Source organism: Eleutherodactylus coqui, chromosome 1 (genome assembly GCF_035609145.1).
Source record: "Eleutherodactylus coqui strain aEleCoq1 chromosome 1, aEleCoq1.hap1, whole genome shotgun sequence".
Classification (NCBI taxonomy): Eukaryota; Metazoa; Chordata; class Amphibia; order Anura; family Eleutherodactylidae; genus Eleutherodactylus; species Eleutherodactylus coqui.
The window spans coordinates 259,973,399-259,999,644 of NC_089837.1; the positions used below are offsets into that span (position 1 = coordinate 259,973,399).

Below are 26,246 nucleotides of genomic sequence, written 5' to 3' on the forward strand. Positions count from 1 at the left end.
TTTTTTTCAAGTCTTTATTTATGAGAACCAAAAAGAGAAATAAGCACATTGTACATCGGGATAGGGAAAATTAAGTACAGTTAAGTGCAACAAAACTATCAGACACAGGTCATAAGTTAAAAAAAAAAAAAAAGGAATTATCTTTACAATATTGCAATAGTTGGTCAAGTTGTACAATGCAGACAACAACAGAGAGCTAGGTGATTATAAAGTAAATAACAGTAACCTTTTACATAGTTCCTCTGTGAACTGATACATAGCTGACATTTGTTTAATGCATACAGCTACCACATAAAACTGTTCGAACATTCCACTGGTATCCATGTATAGAGCAGAAAGGAGGGATACCAAAAGGGTTGTTCAGGCTTAGCATAAAATGCCAGCAATCAGTGGAAACCATTTCTTGTACAGGATAATTCATTTGCAGTCCATAGAAGGGAGTGGGGCACAGATACAGCTTAAAGGGGTTTTGTCATTAACTCTTTCCATTCTACTGTCTGACCTCTGAAGACATTATAATTTAAAGCTGTACAGCTCCAATGTTGGAAGACATCCATGAGGGTTCTCTTACTGTATATTGCCAGCCTCTCTGCTGTCGGAGCCTATCCAACGTGTCACTTCATGCAGTACTGGCTTTAGCCAGCATATAGTGCCGTTGTATAACGGCAGAAAAAGAGTAAGCCCCCTAGGAAAACTAGGATACAAATTGGATTGGAAAGGGTTAAAACCTCATCCCTCAAACTCCTGGTATAATGGTGGCCAGGATATGAGTGCTGATGCCAGGAGTGCCGACGATGATGCTGTGACCCCCGAATGGTCGCAGTGGTTACATATTTTCGCCCAACCCGTCTACCTCAATGGTGCCGCCGATGCCAGTGCTTTCAGCTGCATCCCGGGGCACCAAGAGACGTAAGTATACCCTTGTTTGTTATTTTACAGTGCTTAGTTGGAGAACAAGGCTTTGTTTTAATGAGAAAACCCCTTTAACATTACACTGTTCTGAAAAATGTAGCATTGACCTCAACCCTCTGGGGTCCCAACTCTCTTTGCCTCTCGGGACTGCCCATGAATTTTCTTGTCAGTGAGCTAGGTGCCAGTAGGCTCCTCCCATACCCACCCTGCACCCCCCATTCCACCCACAGGTCTACATTTCAATTATCCTGTCCTAGATTGGGTTTTCACAGATTAAACTGACAGCAGCCATTTTATACCATTCCCAGACAAACCCTTTAAAATGTGTCAGTCTGAAATTCCAAAATGAAACACTTACAAATACAACTATAACAATTTTAAATATTTTATAACCCGATAAGCCTATGGAAATAGTAGAGGTAAACTAATAAACTTCCAGTGTACAACATTGATTTGTCAGCAATGAACAATTAAAACCTTTAATGCCAATTAATATCAAACTGAAAAAAGTGAAGTTGCTTTGCATATATTAAACTCAGTCACTAAAGTAGCCATTGTTCTCGCTCTCTCATATATTTTTCTGACCACTTTTGAGTGAGCTCCAGGTAAACATTTGGCTTATGAGGCAAATAGTCCTCATACTTCATCTGATCATTCTTCTTAGGCACAGCTGCTTCAATCTGAGTTCCTTCATGCCATTCATTGAACGATGTGATGGAAATAATGCTAGGATGCACTTGTAATGCTGCATTTAGTGCAGTCTCATAATATTTTCCATTTATTCTATTCCTGGTATTTTTGAAGTTCCAAGGACGTATGTTAGTATCTATGTATCCTGGCCCAACACTTGGTATAAATATCAAATTGCTGGAATCACAAAAGTCTTTCAAACTTTGCCAGTACTGATGTGAGGAACCGTATGTAAAACCATTTGTGGCAAAATAAGTGTAAATGCCATCAAAACCACTTCTTTGAATATCAAACTTATGCTTTTCCTCTACAAGCAAGGCCACAAAAATTCCATCGTACTTTGTATTCCGAATGCTATGGGATCCAGAAGCTGTCAAGAGTTTAGCCCATGAATCAGATGAGGTTATATAGGAATCATAAATGTAAAACATTGGTAGACTTTTCCCAGTTCTTGTCTTGTATCTGTAAAATGCAGGGTGGTCCCCATATCTAGAATATAAATACATGTTAAATCTAGTCAAAAATGACAAAATATGTTACATGCAAATACATAATTATCTAAATATGGGGGCGCAGATAACGCTAGCAATTTTTAACTCCTTATGTAACTATCCCCCCAGTATATGTCAGCTTGTATTATATTGTTTAGTTATTCCTGGCTATCTGAAACTCCTGGAGCCCTTCTCCTCAGGTGATCTCACTGAGACCACCAGAGAATTACTTGGATTTATGGGTTCTCAAATTAGTTAGTTTTTTATTCAGTCTTTTATGATGGACCATATTACAGAAGCTTTTTATAGAAGTACACAGAAACTCCTCAGTTACTGCAGATGATTACAGGCTCCCGTCATACAGTTATAATGTAGGACATGATAGTTCAGCCTCCTGACTGTATACTTATGGTCTGTAGCTTATTTAGGTAAATATAGAAAGTAATGATTATACTGTCCACTCAGCAGGCAAAGATGGTACGGTCACTAGCAGTTTATGTGATGCTATAATGATGCATCAATTTAACAATGTCACAGCAGCACTCGAACAAGTGGCTCACACCCTCAGGTGCCTTACAGCCACAAATGTCACGGCTCTTCAGACTGGATCCAAAGCCTGCTAACTCACCAGCTAATCCATTCATTGAGAGGCAGCATTTTACAGCACAAAAGATGAATAAAAGGGGAACTTTATTCCATCGAGGTTACAAAGGCATATACAGCAATGTGGACTGCACAAGGTAGTAGCGGTGACGTTTCAATCCGAATAGGCTCTTTCTCAAGCCTCTCTATGAATGGATTAGCTGATGTTATAATGATGCATCATGGAATTTGTAGAACAGAATAGTGAAAGAAAAATGGGGAAGAACTCCTAGGATGAAGATGGTGCCTGATAAGTATCAAACAGGAGGCTGCACTGCATGGAAGTGACTGCAAAATACACAGACAATGTCAAGAGTGTGACAGACTATCACGGAGGGGAGACAGATGAAAAAATATGTTTTGTCAGAAAGGCTCTCTAAAAGAGAACACTGCAGAATTTACCTCATTACAGTGTTCCCAGATCATATGTGGTGGCTATACTAAGGATGGCCATACACACTAGATTGCTGTGGGCTGAATACTAGCTCAGCCAACAGTTATCTCACTCAACACCGCCATATACATGCACACTTGGCTGTGCGTGCATGTGTTCAGAACGAAGAGATAAGAGATGTCTGGCAAAAGGCTTTCTCCTATCACAAGAATAAAAAGCAGTAGGGGTGCCACCCATTCACAATGGATGATTGACTGGACCTGACAAAAATTGATGGGTTGGGCTGATATGCATCTATTATGGTCCTATAAAATCAGGTACTTGTAGGTATGTTATCTGTTAAAGAGGTTGTCCCACCATAGAAACTTAAAACCTATACACAGGAGAGGTGTTAAGGTTCTGATCACAGGGGATTGGATCTCAGTGCTCTGCTGTCTCCACTTGTCCTTTAGAGGAGATGAATGGAACAGCAGTGCACATGAGTGACATGACTTCTTTTATACAGGTGGACTTGGGGACACTGTTATTGTGATCAGTAAGGGCCGCAGAGATGGGACCAATAGTGATCAGATGCTTAACCATCTTAAGTGAAAAGTTGCTATGGTGGAACAACCAATTTTAAGATTCCATCACCATTTTTTTTTTACACTGAAAATAAGAAGATAACGCATTTACTCCTAACACTACTACCAGGGAATGCAGATTTGTTTCTCCTTTGATTACTTAATATATAGCTGTATGGGGATGTTTTCAGCATATTTTACCATCTTTCAAGAGCATACGTTTTAATAAAAATAAAAAAACAATCTATATTGCGCAACACACTCAGATTAAATTGGTTAAAAGTAGTCCAAAAGTGCATACTTTTGATTACATTTTACCTTCCTTATGTGTCTTTAAGTGGGATAGAGAAGCATTTTTTTACATTACAGTCAAGTGGATACACATAGAAATGTAAAGCTGTATGTTTCCACACATTTAAAGTATACTTTTTTTTGTTCTCAAATGTCTTGGAAAAAAATTTGCAGTTAAAAAAAAAAGAAGTTTTCATGTAAAAACAAAATAGAAACCTGCATACGTACAACATATATGCTGAAAAATACACATGCTTAACCCCTTAGTGACCACACTTTTTTCTCCATTTTAGTTTTTTCCTCCCCCCTTTAAAAAAAAAAAAAAAAAAAATCGATCGACGTCACTGTATGAGGGCCTGTTTTTTGTGGGCCAAGTTGTATATTTCAATGGTACTATTTAATGTACCATATAATGTACAGAAAAACTTTTTAAAAAGTCTGTCTCGTTTCTACGGTGCACAAACTGCAACAAAAATGACATGATAATTTTATTCTATGGGTCAGTAGATTAATAGAATACCAAACTTGTATAGTTTTTTTTTTGCTGCACTTTTTTTTTTAAAGATATTTTTTAAATTATTTTCTGTCTCCATCTCCTGCGCACAATAACTTTTATTTTTCCGTCAACTTAGTTGTGCGAGGGCTCATTTTGTGAGGTACGTCCTGTAGTTTCCGTTGGTATCATTTTGAAATACATAGGACTTTTTGGTCGCTTATTAGATTTTTTCTTGGCAACAGGGTGACCAAAAAAAGCGCATTTCTAGCAGGGTTTTTTTTTGGATGACGTTCACCTTGTGCGGTAAATAATGCATTACTTTGCTAGATTGGACTTTTACAGACACAGCGATACCAAATATGTATTTTGTTTTATTATTTTAAGAGTTTTTGAACATTTCTAACTTTTTTTTTTTTAAATTAATTAATAAAACTTTATTCTTATTTTTGCATTTTGTTTTAGTCCTCAGAGGGGACCACAACTAGCGATGCTTCGATCGCTTATGCAGTATGATGTAATGCCATAGCATTACATCATACTGCATTCTGGCAGGCTGCCTATCAAGCCACCTCACTGGGAAGGCTTGATAGGCATTCTGCCATGACAGTCCTGGGGCCTTTCAGAAGGACCCCGACTGCCATGACACCCGCATAGTTCTCCCGATCTCATCGCAAGGGGGCCATATGGGTCAGGGGTTTTAAATGCCGCTGTCAGATTTCACAGTGGTATTTAAAGGGTTAAAAGCCATAATCGGCCGTACAGGGCTGTTGCCCACAGGTGTCAGCTGTAAAACAGCTGATACCTGCGATGTATGGAGGGAGATAGCAGCGCCATCTCCCACCAAACACGTCCTGCAATGGCAAGACGTAAAAACACGATATGCTGGTCACAAAGGGGTTAAAATTGCATGTGTTAGTATACATTTTTAATACACATGCTAAAGCATATTAAAATTGTGATATGAACAAGTGTCAGAAACAAACATGGCAATAGGGGAGAAAAGATGGAGACAAATCAAATAATGCATTTTTTGGACTATAGGACAGACCCAAGTTTAAACAGACCTGCTATTCTAGGAAAGTGGAGGGTTACATTTCACTAATGTAGCAGACATAGTTAAAGGGGTTTTCTACCCTCTGTTACACGATTCCTCTGGGTAGGTCATGAGTAGTTGATGGACGGGGGTCCACCGCTTAGGACCCCCTTTCACCAGCTGATGATCTGCCCCGCTGTCCAGTGCGCCAGGGTGGATGTTGTCAAACGTGGACAGGGGGTAAAGTGCGGCCACAGGCTTCACTCCCAAGAAATCAACAAGAGCGCCACACTGTGTAGCTCTGCCATTGATTTCAATAGAAGTCAAACCAATGCACACACTTCCTTTGCTGACAATTAATGACTATAGTCATAAAGCCATTAAAAAACAACAACATTTTTTTTCTGATTTCATTCCGTTTCTCTGCTCTAAAAGGGATGGGATTATAACAGACAGCTGCAACAGAAGTGTGAATGTAGCCTTACAGTTTCAAAATATATACATTTACACATAGGAGTCAAAATAACTGCAGGTCAAAATAAATAGAAAATAAGTGCAACATAAATGTTAGCAGTTAAAGACAAATAAAAACTTACTTGTCTATAATATATATTATATTATTATGTAAACTGCGGTCATCTCGATTTGTGTAGGGCTCAATGTGAAATGTAACCTAGAAAGTAAATTCGTATAAACATCACAAGCAATCAAGAATGAAGAGAGACGAGAAGAAAGTAAATAAGTTAAAAATTGCCAATCAGAGATCTAGTTTATCGAGTCTAAGGATAGATCTACAGAAAGATATAAGCTGTGCGATTTTAATCAATAAGGCCGCATCCACACGAGTGACTTTATCACACGATTTTGTCACAATGCGACAGTGGCTGTGGCTGTAATAAGAAGTTCATAAAGTGCCGGCTCTAATTGGATCAACCACTGCGCTCGTGAACCAATCACAGCCAGCCCCTCCTGGAGGTGGGGACTTTGATCCTTTTAATGCAGGAAGGGCTGGCATTCAAGACTTCAAGCAAGTGCTAGGGAGCTTCAGGGGAGAAGACACCCCGGAGATGACAGCGCCTCTTAGGTATTATTATTTTAGTTACTGCAGCGAGAGCTTATATTTCAAACCCCTCCCCCACCCCCAATATCCTCACACGTGGTGCTTCAAAGTCGTACGGCATTGTAGCGACTCAAAATTGCATTATCGCTGCAAGAAAACACATTGATATTGCAAGGACCACCGATGCGATATTGCTATGATTTTCTTGCTCGTTACCCGTGTGGATGCGGCCTAAGAAGCATACATATGCATAAGGCCACTCTCACACTAAACGCTTTTTACCGCGATTACTGCGGTGTTCACAGTACACCACTCCTATTGATTTTCGAGTGCTCTCTCTTCTGCTTTTGTATGTTTTTGCGTCTTTTAATGCACCTCATCACCCGTCACAATGATGGGGTGCACTAAAGACCGCTGTCAAACGCTGTGACATGCATTCAAAAACGCTGCCCAAAACTGAAAGTGGCGCTTTGTGAACACATTTGTGAGAGTGGTCTAAGGAATTACCATTTAAAAGTAATTCACACACTGCGTATACACTGGCAAAGCAACCATAAGCATCAGAAAAGGACTACAAATCATTAATAATTGCAACAATAAAACATAAAATAATGGTTTAAATACATCAAATGCCTATTCACATGCAGTTATAATCCTGACTAAACTTACAACCTATAGCATCAGCTGTATGTCCAGAACTGCTGCAAGTTAAATGCAGGAGAGGCTTCAGTGTCAGCCGGGTACAGATAGGGAGGGAGAGGCAGACGCAGTTTAGTCTAAGGCCGGGCTCACATGAGAATGTTGTAATAACTACTTGTATAACACAGCATTTTACCACTGTGTGAGCCGGTGTATCACTGCACATGACAGCGATTTGTGACTCTGTATGACAGCGTATTTCACGTATACGATCGTGTACAGTCTGACTTGTTTCTTTTTCAATTTCTCGCTCTGTCACTTAGCGACATTGCGTATAAACACTGCACCTATGTAATGTAATGTAATTGCTTATGTACAGTGTTTATTACACGCCTATAGAGAACAATAGGGCTCAATCGCACATAATACAAGGCAAGATAGAACCTGCTGTGTTCTCTTTTTATGTACATATTAGACAATTTATGGGTCTAAAGTGTTAATGGGTCAATGTACTTTCATTGACTTCATTCACCATGTAATGCACTATTAAACTACGATCGTGTGAGCCTGCCCCTAAAGTGTATGGTGAAACACACTGCCACTGGACTCTTCTCTGCATCTTCATTCAACAGTCCATATAGGTGAGGGAAGAATAAAGCAGATCAAAAAGCTGAGGTACTTGCTCATGATTGAGAACAGGACAAGCTCTATCATACAGTAAGTTTTTAAAGAATTGTGGGCTTCCAAAAAGATACAGATAGGTCAATACAAATTGTGAGCCCCAATGGGGACAGAACATAATACCAAGTGATGTAAATTGCTACAAAAGATGCATGCGCTCTATAAATAAATGAGATTAGGATTCCAACTTTGTGGGAACAGTGTGGCTTGCGATATTATTATTTTTGGCTAATAATTGCACAAAGCAGTAAATTCAACCCCCCTCCTCCACTACTCATAGCAGCGACTCTAGTTTTCTTCCCCACGTACCTTTAAGCTATATTTCTGAGCAGTATCTAAAATATTAGGTACTAAATTTTCCGCAGGGACACCGCTGTCATCACTCATTTCTGGTGGATACCATGATAGGGATAGCACTCCTGTAAAAAGAATATTTTAAAAAGTCTTACATTTGATGCAGCTTTAAAAAAAAAAAAAAAGACATTATCCGGGGACTAAGAAAATAAATCGATTCAAATAAAATTGCTATATTTTGCTTCAAACATTAAATAAAATATTTATAGAACAATGACACTTTTTGTTGCGATTAATTACGGTTTACAATCAGGGTTTTTACTACATATGCTGGATTAGCGTCCGCAAGCGGATTTGCTGCAGCGTAATTCTGCACAGAATTTCCGCGGCAAATCTGCCCTCTGTGAACCCAGCCTAAAGCTTGTGAGAAAGGAACTAAGACAGTTACCATGGTGCTGAACCCTAAACAACGCCCCTATGACAATGTTGTAATGCTGTACCACACAATTATGAGAGCTGTTCTCAACCCTAAAGGGACACTGGATTGGAGGAACGAGGTGGAGACAAGCCCAGGTCAGGTAATAGCCCTGGCTCAGTGAAGATGAATGCCCTCCCCTTGGGATTAGCCTTAGGGCTCCTGCACACTTGCGGTTTTCTTGCGCATTTTTTTTCATGCGATTGTCAATGGGACTTTCTAATGTTAAAAACGCATCGCACAAAAATCGCAAAGCACATTGGAAGGTCCCATTGACAATTGCGTGAAAAAAACGCGCAAGAAAAACACAAATGTGCAGGAGCCCTTAGGAATATACCAGATTCAGGAATAATGTGTAGAAACAAGAGGAAAATGAAATCTAGCAGTTGTTTCTGCATATAATCCCCTGAGTTTAATAAAATTCACTTGGCTTCTGGACTTTAAAGGTTAATATAGTTCATTTAAATGACTCACGAAAATGGTCCAAAGCAGAACAGGCTGGCTAGTTTGTAAGGGGCATGTGAAATGAACTAATAGATGAAAATGTTATAGAACTTGTTTGAGATTTGCAACTAAAGGCTGGAGGAAAATGCTGCCCTTATGTTACTTGTTTGCATTTCACTATATATACTAATCAAATGATAAAATGCTTCAGAAGAGCTTGAGAACATCACTTGAGTGTTTCTTATTGTTTCTTCTCTGATGCATCGAATAATTAGGCACACCTGATTAATAAAGCTATGATACCCCTTGAGTATCACCCAAATTGGACGTATACTCTTAAAGTGGAATTATATTTATTTAAAGACAACTGAATGTAGATGATTTAAATAGAACCCATTTCCATTCCTGACAAGTCTACTTTAGTAAATAATTGTATTCCCCATGAAATAATTTGGTGAAATTATTTCTGAGAACTTTGTGTTGTGCTGTTTTTTTGTTACTCCAAGAACTTGATAAAATTGTTAAACTGAGTGTTAGCAGTTGGGAGCGTTGCTCCTGTCTAGTCAATACTGCTGGGGTCACATGCTGGAGTTTCCTTTCTTCATTCTCTCCTGTATTTATTTTCCTGGGAATATATAAATCGAATGACAATTGGATGTTACCATTCTCTTTATCAAAGGGGTGACTGGATGGTTCCAGAGTGTGCACTGACACCTCTAACAGGCAATATTTAGTTGTAAATGTATTCAGTATTAGTGTATCTTGACGCCACCAGGAAGACCTGGTGGAATCAAGAGTGACGGGTGTGTCGCCCCCTAAAGCGGATTGGCTGTACAGTTCTCTGGGCTTCAGGTGCTGCCACGCCACAGACAAAGGCTTGTTTGGAGCAGCATAGAGCGGCCCCCGATGCAGCCACGCAGCCCCAGATTGAAGTCTGATCCTCGCCGGCGTGACCACAGTATGCACCCCCCCACCTCAGCGATTACATAGTCAGATTACGGATGGCAGCAGAGGCAAGCCGGCCCCCTTCCCCCCATGTAATTCTCACCTCTCGTTCCCCGGCGGGGGGAGAAACAGTGTTAGCTGGTGGCTGCGGACAGCAGCACCACTGCGAGCCTCACACACAGTGGCAGGACAGCATCAGGAAGTGTGCGCAGGGGAACGGCCATCAGGGAGCTGAGAACCAGCGGGCTGCAGGGAGCAGGCAGCCGGCGGCCAGAAGGGAGCCCTCATCGTCCGGTCGCCTGGGAGGCATCCCAGACCAGCAGCGCCGGACCGAGTGGTGAGTCACATCGGCAGGCTCTCCTTTGCTTTCACCAGGCCCTGCTGCCTTAGGGTGAGGGTTCCTTTTATGCTTAGGGTTTCATTATTACCTGTACACTGGCAGCATTTACAGCTCATAATGTAACTCCAAGTGCAAAAGGAACCCTGAGCCTAAGGCAGCAGGGCCAGGTAAAAGCAATGCACATGCTGGTAGGACCTTCCAGCCTTGACCGAATCGGGAGCTGGGGGTGTGACAAGGGCGTTTCTCCTGTCAAACCCCTAGCTTCCGGTGGCGTCAAGGTACACTTATACCAATATATTCATAAGTTTCAGAGAAATAACAGCAGGACGGTACAACACAAAGGTCTGAGAGATAATGCTGCAAATTTGCTTCATGAAGAATGCAAGTACTTGCTAAAGCAGACATGTCAGGAGAATTAACAGGCCCACTTTAATGTTGTTTTAAAGTGACAGTAGTTAGATATAAATACAACTTAGGCCTCATGCCCACAACCGAGTTAGATTCAGACCCCAGCGGGGCCCACCCCCTCGGGCCCCACCCCCCGATACTCACCTCTCAGGATCCGCAGCGAGAGTTACTGATGTCAATCTGGTGCGATTGCGCAGTGCAGGACGCACCGGCGCTGATGTGATTTCCTGCAATACTTCCGCTGTGCTCACAGCGCAGAGTATCGCGGGACGGATGGCTTCCATCAACTGCAACTGTGCTCGACTTTCCGGGATGAGTAGGACATGCTGCGATTCTTAACTGCGAGCGGAAAAGTTGCAGTTGATTCCCACTCACGGGCAGGAGAGAATATGTCAACATAGCATGTCTATGGATGGCTATGGCTGCGGGATTCACTGGGAGTTTCTGACTGCGAATCCCGCAGCAATTATCCGCCTGTGGGCATTCAGCCTTACTTAAACTTCTGATGTGAAATGGACAACAGAGAACTTATTTCTCTTTCAAACATACTTCAGTGGTCATTTCTAAAAAGTGACAAAAATGTTTTCCAATATCAGTCATTTTCATCCATTAAATGAACTGGTCAATATAGTGGTGAATATTAGAAATCAACAAAACTAAATGTGAAAAAGGAAAGCTGGGACAGCTGTGGGCAGAGACCAAATTTTGTATGTCATCCAAGTATTCTTCTCACAGATCATCCCTCATGCGCCATTGAACTCTTCTAATATTAACAATGCATCACAATTGCAGTTACAGTGGCACTTTATAACTTCACACTGTAGTAATGGAAGTCCTTATACTGTTCAATTGCCCTGAAATTTTCTCATACTGTTCCAATGATAGGAAGCGCCAGTGACTGTAGACTGCATTGCAGAAGAATAATACATGCTTTGAAATGAGTTTAATATCACCCATTCACTTTGCAAGCCCTTTGCATTGCAATGCGGAATGAGTTACTGTCCATTTAGAATTTACAGAAATGTTCATGAAAATGGTGCAGCAAGAATCCTGAATGTTTTATGCCATCAATCACCTTGTAGCCACGAAGACACTTGTAGTTTATCTCGGTTGCAACACTTCTACGTGCTTGTGTCAGATTTTCATACACATGCTCCAGTGTAATTTACATTTCATACTATACAACCAGAACACACTATTAATTAAAAAACCTGTTAAAGTATGACAGGCAGGAACAGTGCATTTGGGAGAAAGGCTCAAGCTTGTAATTACATCATGCATGATGTTGTGGTACCCATATAGGTCACAGATTTATCCTCTTAAGGCCCAATGCACACGGGCATGTTTGCACTGCGAGATCTGAAGCAGCGTTCGCCTAGGATTACATAGCAAATGCTGCCCACAGACATGCTATGCAAAACGCTTTTCTATGCCCACAAGCAGAAATCAACTGCTATTTTTCACTCGCAGGGGAAAAAAAAAAAAACCACAACATGTCCTATTCTAGTGCGGGCCTTGCACAGACGGCTTCTATTGCAATCAATGGAAACTGCCTGTCCTGCGCCGATTCAGAAATGTCAATTTCAAAATCACCACGGATCCTATATAATTAAAAAGAAAAAAAAAAAAAAAAAAGTCATGCTCACCTCTCTGGTCTTCCGTTTACTTCAACTGCAGCACGTGGGTTGTTTACGCACATGACCACTGCAGCCAGTATGTGGCCCGACAGGGACATCATCAGTGATGTCCCGTAAACTTGCATGACAGGTTTACGGAATGTCATCAGGCCACAAGACCTGGTGATATCATCTGTCAGATGCCGCTGTGCCATACTTCCTATGGCAGAAGAGTGCTGTTGCGGCACTTTGGCCCCGCAGCATCTGACAGGTTACATCACTGGGTCTTGTAGCCTTGTGACATTCCGTAAACCTGTTATGTGGGCCTCTAATGTAGAAGCCCCCGCAGGTTCACGGGGCATACAGTTTTATACAGTTTTTGGCAGTTTAAAAAAGTAAGTCGGACAACCCCTTTAAATAATATAAGCAGCAAGGCAAAGAACAGATATCAATCTGACACATGGGAAATCCTTATTGGCTCCTTACACAAGCTAAACTGTCATTTGCAGCTTCCCTTTAAATATGCTGGCATATAAAGGGTTCTGGCTATATTCAAGATGAACAACTTCTAAAATGAACAATGAAAACTAGCATGTAATGGAATTTGTATTAAATAATAGAAGGAAAAAAATAACCTAACAAATCTGCTTTCCTATGTTACTTGTTCTAAATAAATATTCAAATATGTTATGCCAATCGTAAAACTCTGACAAAGCAAGAACAAACATAATAACTCATAATACAATACACCATCCATGTTAGCTCTCACCTATGCCTGCTGATCGCAGTTGCTTCATATGGGCATCAAGAACAGAAGGGTCCCTGGAACTGTACAAGCCCAACTCTGGATAAAAATTAGACCCAATGTCCTCGGGAGGATTGTGCTTTCCAGTTGGGTAATTGTTAGCAATCTTAGCATCCCAATGTTTCAGCTTGTCATGGTTCCAGTGGATATATTTTCCATCAAATTGAGGATTTCCATACCAGGTATAATAAAAAACATGAAAGTCATAATTAGGAGTAGGTAACTGCACATCATCAGGTTTTGCTGAAAGAATTCTATTTTCATGCTCTTTGGTCTTTTGTTCTTGGGTACTCATTTTATTGCCTGAACTTTTATCAAAAACAGTGACTTTCTGAAGTTCTGGTAAAAGACCAAGTCCAAACGGATTTCCAAATGCAGCTGTATCAGGTCTTAGCGTCTTCAAACCCATCATAAAAAAACAAACAATAAAAATAAAACTTGCTAAAGTGATACATGTTCTTCGACGGAATCTTGTCATGATGACACAGCTCCATTAATTATATGCTGTGATAAACACAAAGATAAGAACAATGATCTACATTATTGAAAAGCATGTCTAGTCCAGAGTTCCCACATTATAAAAGCAATTATGCAAACCTCTGTGAAGTCAGCACCCCATCTTTCAAAGAAGTTAATTTTTTCATAAGTTCTGGATACACCCCAAAGAGTTCTAGAGTTCCCAATTAATTTTAAAAATAGTTCTAGCGAATTAAGCAAAAAAAAAAAAAAATCAACAAATGTATCTCTGCTGTGCTAACTTACAAAAATGATGTTACTAAATCAGTGAGAATTTTGTAAATATGGGTTCTAGAGCTTCGAGCATTAAGAGTTTTTTTTCAGAATTCTTGAGGTGCTACTGAGAACTCATGGGATTTCCCCAAAAATTATTTACACATAATAATTACACTTTATAATAAAATTAGTTATTATGTGTAAATTATTTTTTAGGAAATCTGGCAATTTTATAACAGTTCTGGGTAGCACCTCAAGAGTTCTGAAGAAAAGTCTTTATGCTCGAAGCTCTAGAACCCATATTTACAAAGTTCTCGCTGCTTAATATGCTAGAACTATTTTTAAAATTAATTGGGAACTCTAGAACTCTTTGGGGTGCATCCAGAAATTATGAAAAACGTAACTTTTTTGAAAGATGGGGTGCTGACTTCAGAGGTATTATGCAAGTCTAATTCACAGAGGCAGTGAAAATTACAGCGAATCACTGACAGAGAATTAAAAAACTAACTATTTATATTCTTTAAAAAAATGAAATGGCAGACAAACTAATATATAAAGAACAGATCAAGAGGACACCAAATCGGGTTCATAGATGTTCACCCAAATCTCTGCGTGTCCTGTGATCTGATGCACACTTCTCTTCTGTACCTAGGGAGCGTACCGCACTAATTATGATTCATGCATGTGCTAGTTGTTGTTATCTGATCCTCTGGTGAACAAGATCTCCTTATATATAAATATACATCGAGACCCTAGCGCTACAATTAGTATGTAAATCCTCATTTATTGCCGAATTTCTGTCAGAAGGTGCTTTAGAGTTAAGGTGTCTTTTGTTCTAGACAGCCAACACTTTGGATCTAGAGGGACTATCAGCCTACTAGCCACCTTTACTACATAGAGTGTGTGGCTGTCTTAACAAGAATGCTTCTTTTACTTCTGAGGGGTATACAGTGGTGACCAGAGTAATGTGCAGGATCCTGTGATAATATCCATTAGGATCTTGTATATATTATAAATAGGGATGAGCAAGCACCAAAATGCTCGGGTGCTCGCTATTCGAGTCGAGATTTTTGTGATATTTGAGAGCTATATTCGAGTAACGAACCCCATTGAAGTCAATGGGAGACCCATGCATTTTTGCAATGGACCTGCCTGTTGCCGAGCTTTTTTTTTTTCTCTCTCTCTCGCCAGCCAGCCACATACTGCTGTGGACGTGCATGCGCACGCTGGCACGTCACAGCAGAAAGTGGTAATACGGGGAAGGGGTCAAACACGGCGTGGTACTCGCTCAAGTAATGAGCACCATCGAGTATGCTAATACTCGAACGAGCAGGTTCGCTCATCTCTAATTATAAAGCATCAGAACAATTCAGCCATCTAGTCTGGTATACCACATAAATTTGACATAAGTGATTATATGATCCTGGGTGTTAAACCTTCTTATATCTGCATCAATGGAGATACAATTTCCCTCCACCTGTGGGGTTTAAGGATCACTCATACATTTGAGGATAGGTATATACTATTCACCAGAGGATCAGATAACAACTAGCACAAGCATGAATTCCCACACTCACTGCAGCAAAACTAATTTTTCTGCACTGGCAATATAGTAAACTTCCCGGCATGTCACGTCATCTCAATAGAGTTTCACAATTGTTGAAACTTGAAGAACTGGCGAGTTGAAAAATGGAAACGGAGAAACACTTTAATCTATTGCAACCTTGAACAAACTTCCTATATTCTGACATTAGAGTAAATGTGAAATATGATGTAATCATAATAGATTTCAATATTACATACCACTTGGCTTTAGGTTTTTATAATTAGACTTCTATTATTCTGACCACTGACTGTTTATAATCGCTTTTCTGTTAACATTTCATGGGGCAGGAAAACTCGCACACGGAATCCGACCGATCCCGGTGGACATGAGGCCTTACATGGCTGCTGTGAGGTTTAGTTTGGAAAAAGGATAACTGACACTGATTATAGTGCTACACTGCAACTGGAGAGAGGTGTCGGGGAAGGGCGGAGCGGCCAGACATATATAAGTTTTATATGACGGGGATGCAACAACTCCCCACCACCAAGACCGCTGCATTAGTTTATGTGTGCATGGAGTAAATGCTTAGTTTTGTGCTTCCTACTAGTCATTAGGCCCTGCATGTAGTAATCAATTGGAACTCAAACATCAATTTGTCTGGTTCCCCTTGGGCCCACTCAGACAGCACACCCCATGGCAGTAGCTTCTTATGTCAGTAGTTTTGTCCATAATTTTGAACTATCTGATTTGTTAAAAGCATACACTGCGAGAATTGTGTTAATTTATTCCAATAACATGATTGTCTCGGTAATGGTGAGTTTAAGGGTATGAGCACATATCGCAGAGTAAATCCATTGCAATGTAGGAGTTCAACTGTGAAAATCTGAGACAGTTCTGCAACATGCTGTGGATTTAAAAACCTGCAGCATACCTTTTTTGCTTTAGTGCTCATGTCCACGGGCAGGTCGGATTCCGAATGCGGGAACCCCTACCGGAATCAGACCCTGCCTATGGCCGGCAACCCTGCGTACCTGTCCGGGTCTTCTTTTTTCTGTACTGTGGATGTGCGCAGAAGCCTTAAGTGAATGTGGTTTATTAAACTGCATTCACTTACAAAGTACTGTACTTGGCTGTGTAGTTTCGGCTTGCATTCAGCAGCGATTCCACTGTGAGTGAACTCACACCAAGGTTTATGTCAGGAATCTGGAGCACTATTTGATTTGTAGCACCGTACAGCCTGCATGACGCCCACACAAAATTGCCTGTTATGACAGTATTTACTTTATCCTTCAGAAGAAGTTGCAAAATGTACAGCAACGTCTGTCTACAAATAAATATGAACATCAAACTATTGAGCTTTGTCCTCTTTCTATCTCAGTGTCAACAGGACAGAAGTTCATTACCAGGATACACTGTGCTTCTACACTGTCAAAAAAACAAGCACCTAGGAGGAGGAGTCGTTATGCTGCAAAACACGGCATGAAGTTACATCTCAGGCAGATATACAAATTATTTAGTATGATTTAGATGAGTTGTGGTATGATAAGATGAACGGTCTTGCCACCCGAGGCCCTAAGGCCCCCTGCACATGGGCGGAAATTCTGCAGCGGGATTTCCCACAGAATTTCCGCCCGTGCCTGCCTGTATAGGATTGCATTGCAAAACGCAATACTATGCAGACGGCCGCGATTTGTACACGTGAAAACACACGCATAAAACAAAGCGCGGCATGTTCGATTTCTGTGCAGGTCTCGCAGAGGCATATAAAAAGGCTCTCAGAGGCTCCTTGTGTAGAGCTTGTTGACCACTAGACGCATCTACGGTGCAATCAAAGAGATTTTGTCTCGCTAACAGTTTGATTGCAGGTGCATTATTGGAATGTGAGAAGCTGGATGGTCGTATCGATGAATTGCCGCCATCTGGGCCGTTCTGACTAGACTGTTAGGAGGTGTTGGGACCAGTGGATGTGTGAGGGCACATAGAAGGAGACCGGGGTCAGGACACCCTCAACAGACCACCAACAGAGAGGATCATCTGATTGACCAACAAGCATCTCCATCGGTTTCATTGTCCGCCAACCAGAGACAAGTGGCACCCTTTTGTTAAGTGCCAACATTACAATCACACAGTTTCATTAGATTCTGACAACTCCTTCTAGTTGATAGATTTTTTGAATAATAAGTGTACATTAATTATCATTAGCAGCCTTCCTGCAGCTTTTAACTACAGAGTTGTCCTAACTCTTAGACCGGTCTCTCTTAGGCAAGTCATATTCCGCATGTAGGAGCCCGCAGCCGAATTCAGACCAGTCCCCGTCCGTATGTACCTATTTAAATCTGTATTGTGTCTGGACCTGGCAGCTCGCTGTCGGACATGCGCAGTACAGATTTTTATTTCAAATCACTGTTTTTTCCGCGTGACTGCTAGGCGATGACGTGGGTACCTGCGACGTATCGGTAAATGCGGATGGGCCGCGGGGACCGATGGCTTCCACTGACTTCAATGGAAATCATCCGTGCAGAATCCGCAAGAAAATAAAACATGCTGCAATTTAATATCCGCAAGTGGAAATTGCAATCGCTGTCCGCTCACGTTCTGTTTTTTGAATGAATGCGGAATACCATAGATCGCCCGCACGGGTGATGATTGCAGATTCCACAATTCAAATCCAGTCGTGTAAGACCGGCCTTAACATTACAGTTGTGGGAATGAGCCCAAAGTGAAAGCTAAATGCAAGGCTACAGTAATAACATGTAATTCCTGCATTGTGCATACAAGTACTTCATTTTGCACGTACTTCTAAAATACAGTAACGTGGCTGCTCCTCAAGAGATCCAACATTTAATAGCAGACCCTATGCGGTAATCTAACGAAGCCTGGTTGCAGGGAGTCTGCAGTAATGGGTGACATGTATAAATTCTATAGGCTTATTTTATTTAAGTGAAATATACCTGATCTGAGCCACGTTCAGACAATTCCTAAATTACGCCTCCACAACGCGGTGGCTGTGCTTGGTTCATCGAAGTGCTGCTCAGCCCATCAATGCAGGACTCGATGAACCAATGTGATGGCTGTGATTGGTTCTTTGAGCGCTGCAGTGATGCATTAAAAAAAAAAAAAAACAGAGAGCCATCTCTTTGTGGAGGCAGGATTTATGAAGTGATGTTGTATGAGCGGTCGAGGACTGCAAGAACCATGTCTGAGCTCTAGGGAGCAGCGGGAGGGACCAGGACCAAGCCTGCAAGGTAATGTATTCCTGTTTTATGTAATGCAGCTAGAGCTTATTTTCAGGGTAGGGCTTATATTCTAAGCCTTCCCAAAAATCAGAGTATGGCTTATTTTCAGAGTAAGTCTTATTTTCGGGGAAACGCGGTAGCAACCAAGGCCTGTCTGCAAGCCATGAGTCCCTGTGTCTGGCAGAAGTAAAGTGTAGAGGTGCTAATTTAAGCAGGGAAGTAAAGGCTTCCCTGCTTAAATCAGCACCTCTACACTTTACCATTATAAGGCCCAAGGAAACTTAATAGTAAAATTGCATGAAAAACACACGTGAAATTTGTAAGTGCAGCGATGCATTTTTCTCATAAAATGCATCGCACTACATAAGAAAAAAAAAAATCACGAGTATACAAGTGTTATAGTGTAAATCTGACAGTGCCTTAAGACAGCATGGAAATAAATACAGAATGTAAAGAGCCAAAATGGTTCAAATGAAGGAAAAGAGAGGACTCACCTGGTGCCAAGCGAGGCCTCCCGCGTTAAACAGGGGCCCATCGCTAGCACCCCATGTCCGGCAAGCTCAGATAAATTCCTTCTTCAATCCCACATGTGATCCAAAAGGCATGGAGAGCTGCAACCAGGAGACACCCCAGAATGTATAGGATGGGGAAATATACAGATAAGTATACGAGTGATATTGGTCCCCGTTTCTCTGACTAATATTGCACCCACCCATGTAAATGCACCCCGAGGCTGGGTTCATAGCGGCGGAAATCTCACAGAATGTTCGCAGCAGAAATTACGAGAGATTTCTGCAGCAGAAAAGCTGGTTCAAAACCTGCACCATTGGGCGTGGGTTTGAAGCAGCTTGTCCGCCTGTATTCCACTGCGAAAATCAGTCTCTATAGAGAAAAGAGAGCCCACAGTGGAAACGACAATTGCCATATTGCGGATTTAAATTCTGCGCCGCATGTCAGTTTCCACATGGCTTGTTCGCAGCGGTCTGTCCACAGCGTGTGGACGGGATTTTTGCAAAAAAAAGTGCAACTTTACAACGTGGCTGACTTTTAAATGCAATATACACTTTCTTTAACAATTTTGTGCAGATATTTATCCTATTTCACCTGCTGTAATGAATGGCAAAATCTGCACTTGAATTGAAGATTTCAGCCTCTTTCACACAGGGACCTACGTGCGCAAAAACCACGTAAAAAACTTGTGACTATTAGAACCAATGGTTTCCTATGGGAATGTGCAGATGAAGGAATTTTAAACGCACAAAAAACATCTGAACGTTCCCATAGGAAGCCATTGGTTCTAATAGCTGCGTGGATTTTGCACAAGTAGGTCCCGTGTGAAAGAGGCCTTCTAGTGTAATTCCCAGCATGTGAATCTAGCAGAAAAAGGAAGGCACAGATGGCAATATGTTCAGGTTATAACAAAGCTACCTGCACCTCCCAGAATTTGGAGCAATAAATCATCGTTACGAAGATCTAACAGCTTCTGAACATTATATTTCAGCTTGCTGGGACACGTCACATAGGTTCACCATCAGTCAACAAGATGCAGTCAGACTGGATAGTCATCTTCTGTGTACCTGATGATACAGAGCTTTAAGGTAAAGGCACGTAGGAATTTAAACGCCAAAGATACCTGTGGCTTGGCACGCTAATGAAGGGCAATGCCTGGTTTTCTTTTCAACTGACTGATATAATATTGGAAATGCTACATGACACCTGCTGGCACACACTATCTAAGGGCTCATGTCCACGGGCAAAATAAGAATTAAAATCCGCAGCGGATGCATTGACCACCCGCGGGGTAGATAAATACCCGCGGATGGTCAATAAAAGGGATTTTAAAAAAAATGGAGCATGAAAAAATCTGGACCATGCTCCATTTTCATGCGGGTCTCCTGCGGGGACGGCTCCCGCGGGCTTCTATTGAAGCCTATGGAAGCCGTCCGGATCCGCGGGAGACAAAAATCAGATTTTACTCACACGCTCCGTTTCTTCTCTTCGCCGCGGCGCCATCTTCTCTCAGTCGCGGCCGGATCTTTTTTCTTCGGGACGGCGCATGCGCGGGGCACGTCACCGACGTCATCCTGCGCATCCGCCGAGCCGAAGAAAGAAGATCCGGCCGCGGCGAAGAGAAGAAACGGAGCGGGTGGGAGGTGAGTTTATTCTTATTTTCAGCCCTCATGTCCGCGGGGCAGGAGGGACCCGCTGCAGATTCTACATGGAGAATCCGGAGCGGGCCTGATTTTCCCCGTGGACATGAGGCCTTAAGGCTCATTTACACAGGACGAGTGTCGGGTAAACGATGCCCGACACTTGTCCCTGTGTTCCTCGCTCCCGTTCTTCTGCACGAGAGCTAGCAGAGCTGTCTCGGACGCAGAGCGGCCAGCAGGGAGACGGGGCAGTGCAGGAGATTTCTCCCCTCTCACTCCCCCGCCCCTCTCCATTGAGATAACACAGCCGCCGTTCACTACTGGATGGCGGCTGTTTAAACTGAACGATGAGCAATCAGCTGATCGTCCATCGTTTATGCAGCATAAAAGATGAGCGATAAAGCTCATCGTTCAGTTTAAACAGCCGCCGTTCAATAGCCAACGGCCGCTGTGTTATCTCAATGGAGAGGGGCGGGGGAGTGAGAGGGGAGAAATCTCCTGTACTGCCCCACCCCCCAGCTGGGCGCTTCAAGAACCAGCCAGCTCTGCTAGCTCCCGTGCAGAAGTACGGGAGTGAGGAACACAGGGACGAGTGTTGGGCATCGTTTGCCCGACATTCGTCCTGTGTAAAGGGGCCTTTAGAACTCAGAGGATTGTGGGTAGCTTACATTTCACCAGGGCAGGTTTGAAAATCATCACAGGCTACCCCATATGAGGCCAGTGATTGGTGGAAGCAGTTAAGTAGGGTATCGGTGACGTCATCACTGCTGCGTGGCAAACACAGACTGTTGAGGTGCTGGAATGGGGGCAGAATGAACTCCTGAGTTAGGCTAACTTCACATGGGCGAGTGCGATATCAGACTGCGATTCACAGCCCGATATTGTGCTCACCAACAAGTGAATTCCCTGCGAATGCAAGGCATTTTTACGTCAAAACTGTCACGCATCACTTTGGGGAAGAAGTGATTCTGATTTTCAATGGGAGATCTGTCATCGCGTGCGCCTAGCATGTGATGCGATGCTGCCGCCGGCCCTATTGAAAGCAATGGGCAGTGCGATTTGTGGGAAAACATCGCTCGTGTGTATGACCCCATTCAAAGGAATTCATATTCATTTGAAATTTGTGCGTCTTGCAATGCGTAAATGTCATGTGATTACAACCGCAAATTCTCAAACGGTTTCTCTATGGTTGTATTCACACTGGGCATTTTTGGTGCATTTCTGAACTGCAGCAAAAACTTTTTTTTTTATTTAGTTTTTTAAAATCCACATGCCTTTTTGGTGCTGTTCAAAAAACACAAAAACCGCCAAGTGTGAATGCAGCCCAATGACCTAAACTAACTGCATCACAGATCCCTACTGTGCTGTTACTGAGGCTGTTTTCACACGAGCGTCAAAATCGTGCAAATATGACACACAAATATGAACCCCATTCTTTTGAATGGGGTCACACACTAATTATGTTTTCTTGCATGGCGATGTTATGCGGGAAACAAATCGCGGCATGTTCTATCTTGTGCGTGCTCGCGCATCGCACCAACCACTGTTTCCAATGAGGCTGGCGGAAGCATCATATCACTTGCTAGGTGCATGCGATGTGAGGTCTGCCATTGAAAGTAATGGGAGAAACTCTGCAATCCTCGGCGACTGACGGATTGCTTCTTACCGAAAGTGATGCAAAGCTGTTTTGACATTAAGACGCCCTGCATACTCGGGGAATTCACATGGTAGGGAGTGCGACATGGGGGCAGGATTCACGGCCCATGTTGCGCTTGCCAGTGTGGAATTAGGCTTAGGGTGCATTCACGTCGGCGCATGCATGTTTCCGTCTTTGAATACACTACTGTCTTGCGGTTTTATGCCTATCAGCAGTCTTTTTAAATGCGTACAAAGCAAAAACGCCCCAAACCCTATTGATTTTATGCATAAATAGGAGCCAAGTGGGTGGGATTTACAGAATTCCGATCATATGATTTTTAAAACAAACCCTCATATAGTTTTGTTCACAGAAAAATAGTTATAGCACTTGGAAAGTGGGGTTTAAGGGGTTAAACTGTTGTGCGGCAGCAAGTCCACCCCAACATGCTGTAGACCTACCAGTGCAGAATATCTAGACGGACCTGATGCATGAGGGTATTACTATATCTTGACGCCACCAAGAATTCCTGGTGGAGTCAAGATTGAGAGGGGGTAGACCCCCTGATGCTGATTGGTTGCAAAAGGTTTTCAGCATCAGGTCCTGCAAGCCCACTAAAGCGTCACAAAAAGTATACAGCGACACACCCAGAACAAAGCTTCTTCAGCGGCGGCGGCCCTGCCGCACAGCCCCTGGACAGTTCCTTCACCAGCGGCACAGAAGCAACAACCCCCAATACTTCAGCAGCAGCAAGGCCGTATCCGAAGTGAGAGTGCTTTTCCTGCAGCAGCCGTGAGCGAGCACTATTTCCAGGGGCGCAACGGCGGTGACAGCAGAGGTCCGGGACGGAGCACTGAGGCGGGGACAGAGGGTGCAGGCGGAAGGGAGAGGTGAGCGGCCGCGCAGCTGTCATGCTTGCCTGAACTGCCGGGGCGCATGTCTGTACTGCCTGGCATAAGGAGCCGCACTGCTGACAGCAGGATGTTGACAGCGGCCCACATCCGAGAAGCGGAGATGGAACGGCACAGCTGCCGGAGAAGTAAGCTGCTGCAGCACCTGACGAGCATGGAAGAGGGGTCGGGAAACGCACATCTAGGGAGCCATGGCAGAGTGACGGCAGCAGCAAGGACCTTGATTCAGGACCGGGATCCAGGACTAGAGGGGCAACATGTGAATGAAAGTGGCCTGGCAGGACCTGTGGGGGAAACAAATGTACAGCCAATCAGGTACATGGGGCGTCACCCAGCTGTCACTCGACTCCACCAGGACTTCCTGTTGGCGTCATGATACACTAATACCATGCATGAGAACAAATGGTAAAGAGCCGCGCGCAAACTGCAGTAAGAGGTCCCCCAGCTGCATACAAACTGATAAATGTACCTACCTGCTACCCTCTTTCCCCAAAAATTAGACAGCGTCATATTTATTTTTGTTCCAAAAGATTTCACTTTTTACATGTATAGCTGCCTGGACACTTTTTAATTTACTTTTTTTATTAACTGTAACTAGGACTTATTTGCGGAGTAGGGCTAATAGTTCAAGAATCCTCGAAAATCCTGAAAAAGCATTCTGCATTCTTAAAAATCCTGGAAAATTATGCTAGGGCTTATTTTTCAGGGAAACAGGGTACATCTAGAAGCAAATACAGGATCAGCAGTGCAAGCTGCATGAAGCAGCCAGCCGGCAAAAACTATCAGGCTTCATGCCCACGGACGCAGATTTCTTGCGCAGGAGTACCATGTTTAAACACGTGAGTGCCCACGAGGAATCGCATAATTCCGCTACGGTGAATTAGAACAAGCTGCGATTTTTTTTTTTTCCCCGCGGTGGAAATCCACGGCAGAATCACACAAGTCAGCATTCAGAACCTAATAGCAGCAAAATTCCACCGCAGGAACCAGCCCTATACCTGCACCAAATTTACCAGCGCCATATGTAGATGGCCGTATGAGCAACTCGCATCGGATGGCACACGGATGCTCGTCCGTTTGTTGCCCAATACGTTGCATGAAGACGAACCAGAATAGTCCGTGCAGCAATTTTTTTTCCCACGGACCTTCCTGCAGCCTGTCGTTCCGTGCAGCGCCGCAGTAAACTGCCCCCGTTGTGAGTATATGTGACACATCGCCCTTAACCCTCTAGCCCAGGGCAGGACTTCATGCAGAAGCTCATTATCAGCCTCTCTGCAGGCGCCACCACCCAGCACTGTGCTCTTACTGAGGGAAGCACCTACACTAGAGGCAGCTGCTACAGACATTACCTGCCTGGCGCCGGATCTCTGCACGCAGCAGCTGCCGGGACACTTCCTGGGTCATGGCGCGGGGGCTGATGGGAGGAGCCGTCCGTGCGGTGTGAGGGCGGATCTGTCCCCGCGTCCCCCAGTCATCACACTGCAGGATAAGCGCCTCCAGTCCGCCGTTTCATGTTCACCCCCAGACAAGTGTTTGCTTCGGTCACAGCAGACATGACAGGGAAGCTTGTGGCACCGGCTGCTGCTTGCCAGCATGTCTACATAGCGCTCTACATGGAAGCCGTACATGCCTGACACATGATGGCCCCTTGTGTTCTCCCAGCACTGCCTGCATTACAGGGGGCTTCTGACTGGATCATGGGGGCAAGCCGGCGCTCTAATCCTGTGTAGGAAGGGGGACAGCCATCCCAAGGATCTGAGAATTGGGGAATCACGTAAATGTCAGATGCTTCCAGGTTTAGGGCTAAAACGGATCTCCGTCATGTTTTTTGGTCGTGAAAATCACATCTGCAAAACATGACAAAATGATGCCATTGTTTTCAGTGTTCTAGTTTTGACTTGCAGGATTCTCGAGTGTTAATAATAGCGCAAGGAGGGACAGAGCAGGACCGACCTTCCTGCCTTTTTTTACCACACGCAATAGAGCGAAATTTGAACAGTGCAACAAAAAAAAAAAAAAAAATTTTGTATGCATATTTGTGCGTCTGTTTTAATCCTGAATTAGAAAAAGCGGAAGTGGGTGCATACTACACGCTAGATTTACCTTGCCTGAACAACACCTTCGGGGACAGTTTAACGGTACTGGTGTATCTTGACGCCACCGGAAACTAGGAGAGTGACAGCTGTCACCATGAGTGAATGCCCCTGTCACACCCCTAGTTTAGTTGGCTTTCAAGGTACAGCAGTCAGGTGCACCAACAGCGGCAGTGAAGCACACACAGCGAGAACAGCCCATGTCCAATGTTCTGTGCCGCTCCTACGCTGAAGGGAGTCACCACCCTGCAGCGCGTGCTCTGCTCCACCGATGATGACACTGAGCACAGTCTGCGGCAGTGTCACAGCACTACCGGCTGCCCCATGCTGCTACCTCCCTCTGTGTGATTGCCGGCGTGCGCTGCAGGACTCATAACACCGCCGGGGTCAGCACTGTAGCGGGAGGAGCCGACGAACCAGGGCCATGCTGCAAAGCGGGGAGAGGCACAGCAGGGCTGGCAGCTATCACAGCTACCGGGTCGCGGAGCTGAGAGCCTGCTGATGGGGACAGGTACAGCAGCCAGGGGTGACAGCAATCCGAGGTGTGGGGTCGCGGAGCTAGGACACTGCCGGCAGGGACAGGCACAGCAGCTGCGGCATTAATGTTACGTGCGTGGTCGCAATGCAGGGAGCCTACCGCAGGGGATACTCACAGCAGCAGGAGGTGGGAGACTGCAGGCAGGGAGAGGTACACCAGGGCCGACATCAATGAAAGCTTCGGGG

At 43.5% G+C, this 26,246-nt stretch overlaps 1 protein-coding gene across 3 annotated transcripts; it reads right to left on the reverse strand.

The window, feature by feature from the left end:
* MANEA (mannosidase endo-alpha) lies at window positions 1–24,835 on the reverse strand. Of its 3 annotated transcripts, none has more exons than XM_066608322.1 (6): window positions 24,780–24,796; window positions 19,228–19,344; window positions 13,184–13,723; window positions 8,202–8,311; window positions 6,109–6,185; window positions 1–2,091 (listed from the first exon to the last, which is right to left on the reverse strand). In XM_066608322.1, the coding sequence occupies exons 3-6, from the start codon at window positions 13,695–13,697 to the stop codon at window positions 1,455–1,457; spliced, it is 1,338 nt and encodes a 445-aa protein (XP_066464419.1). In that variant the 5' UTR covers window positions 13,698–13,723; window positions 19,228–19,344; window positions 24,780–24,796; the 3' UTR covers window positions 1–1,454. The 3 variants fall into 3 exon arrangements, with proteins under 3 accessions (XP_066464419.1, XP_066464411.1, XP_066464401.1); XM_066608314.1 differs by lacking the exon at window positions 24,780–24,796 and adding an exon at window positions 23,439–23,575; XM_066608304.1 differs by lacking the exon at window positions 19,228–19,344 and having other exon boundaries at window positions 24,780–24,835.
* Between the last annotated feature and the right edge of the window lie 1,411 nt (window positions 24,836–26,246).

What these genes read in the sequence shown, in the direction of transcription:
- MANEA (XM_066608304.1), bottom strand. Translation starts at nt 13,697, where the DNA reads ATGACAAGATTCCGTCGAAGAACATGTATCACTTTAGCAAGTTTTATT. An exon ending in CTCAGAAATATAGCTTAAAG is followed by an intron (nt 6,186 to 8,201) that starts GTACGTGGGGAA and finishes TTTACTTTCTAG; the next exon opens with GTTACATTTCACATTGAGCC. An exon ending in ATAATATATATTATAGACAA is followed by an intron (nt 2,092 to 6,108) that starts GTAAGTTTTTAT and finishes TTTATATTCTAG; the next exon opens with ATATGGGGACCACCCTGCAT.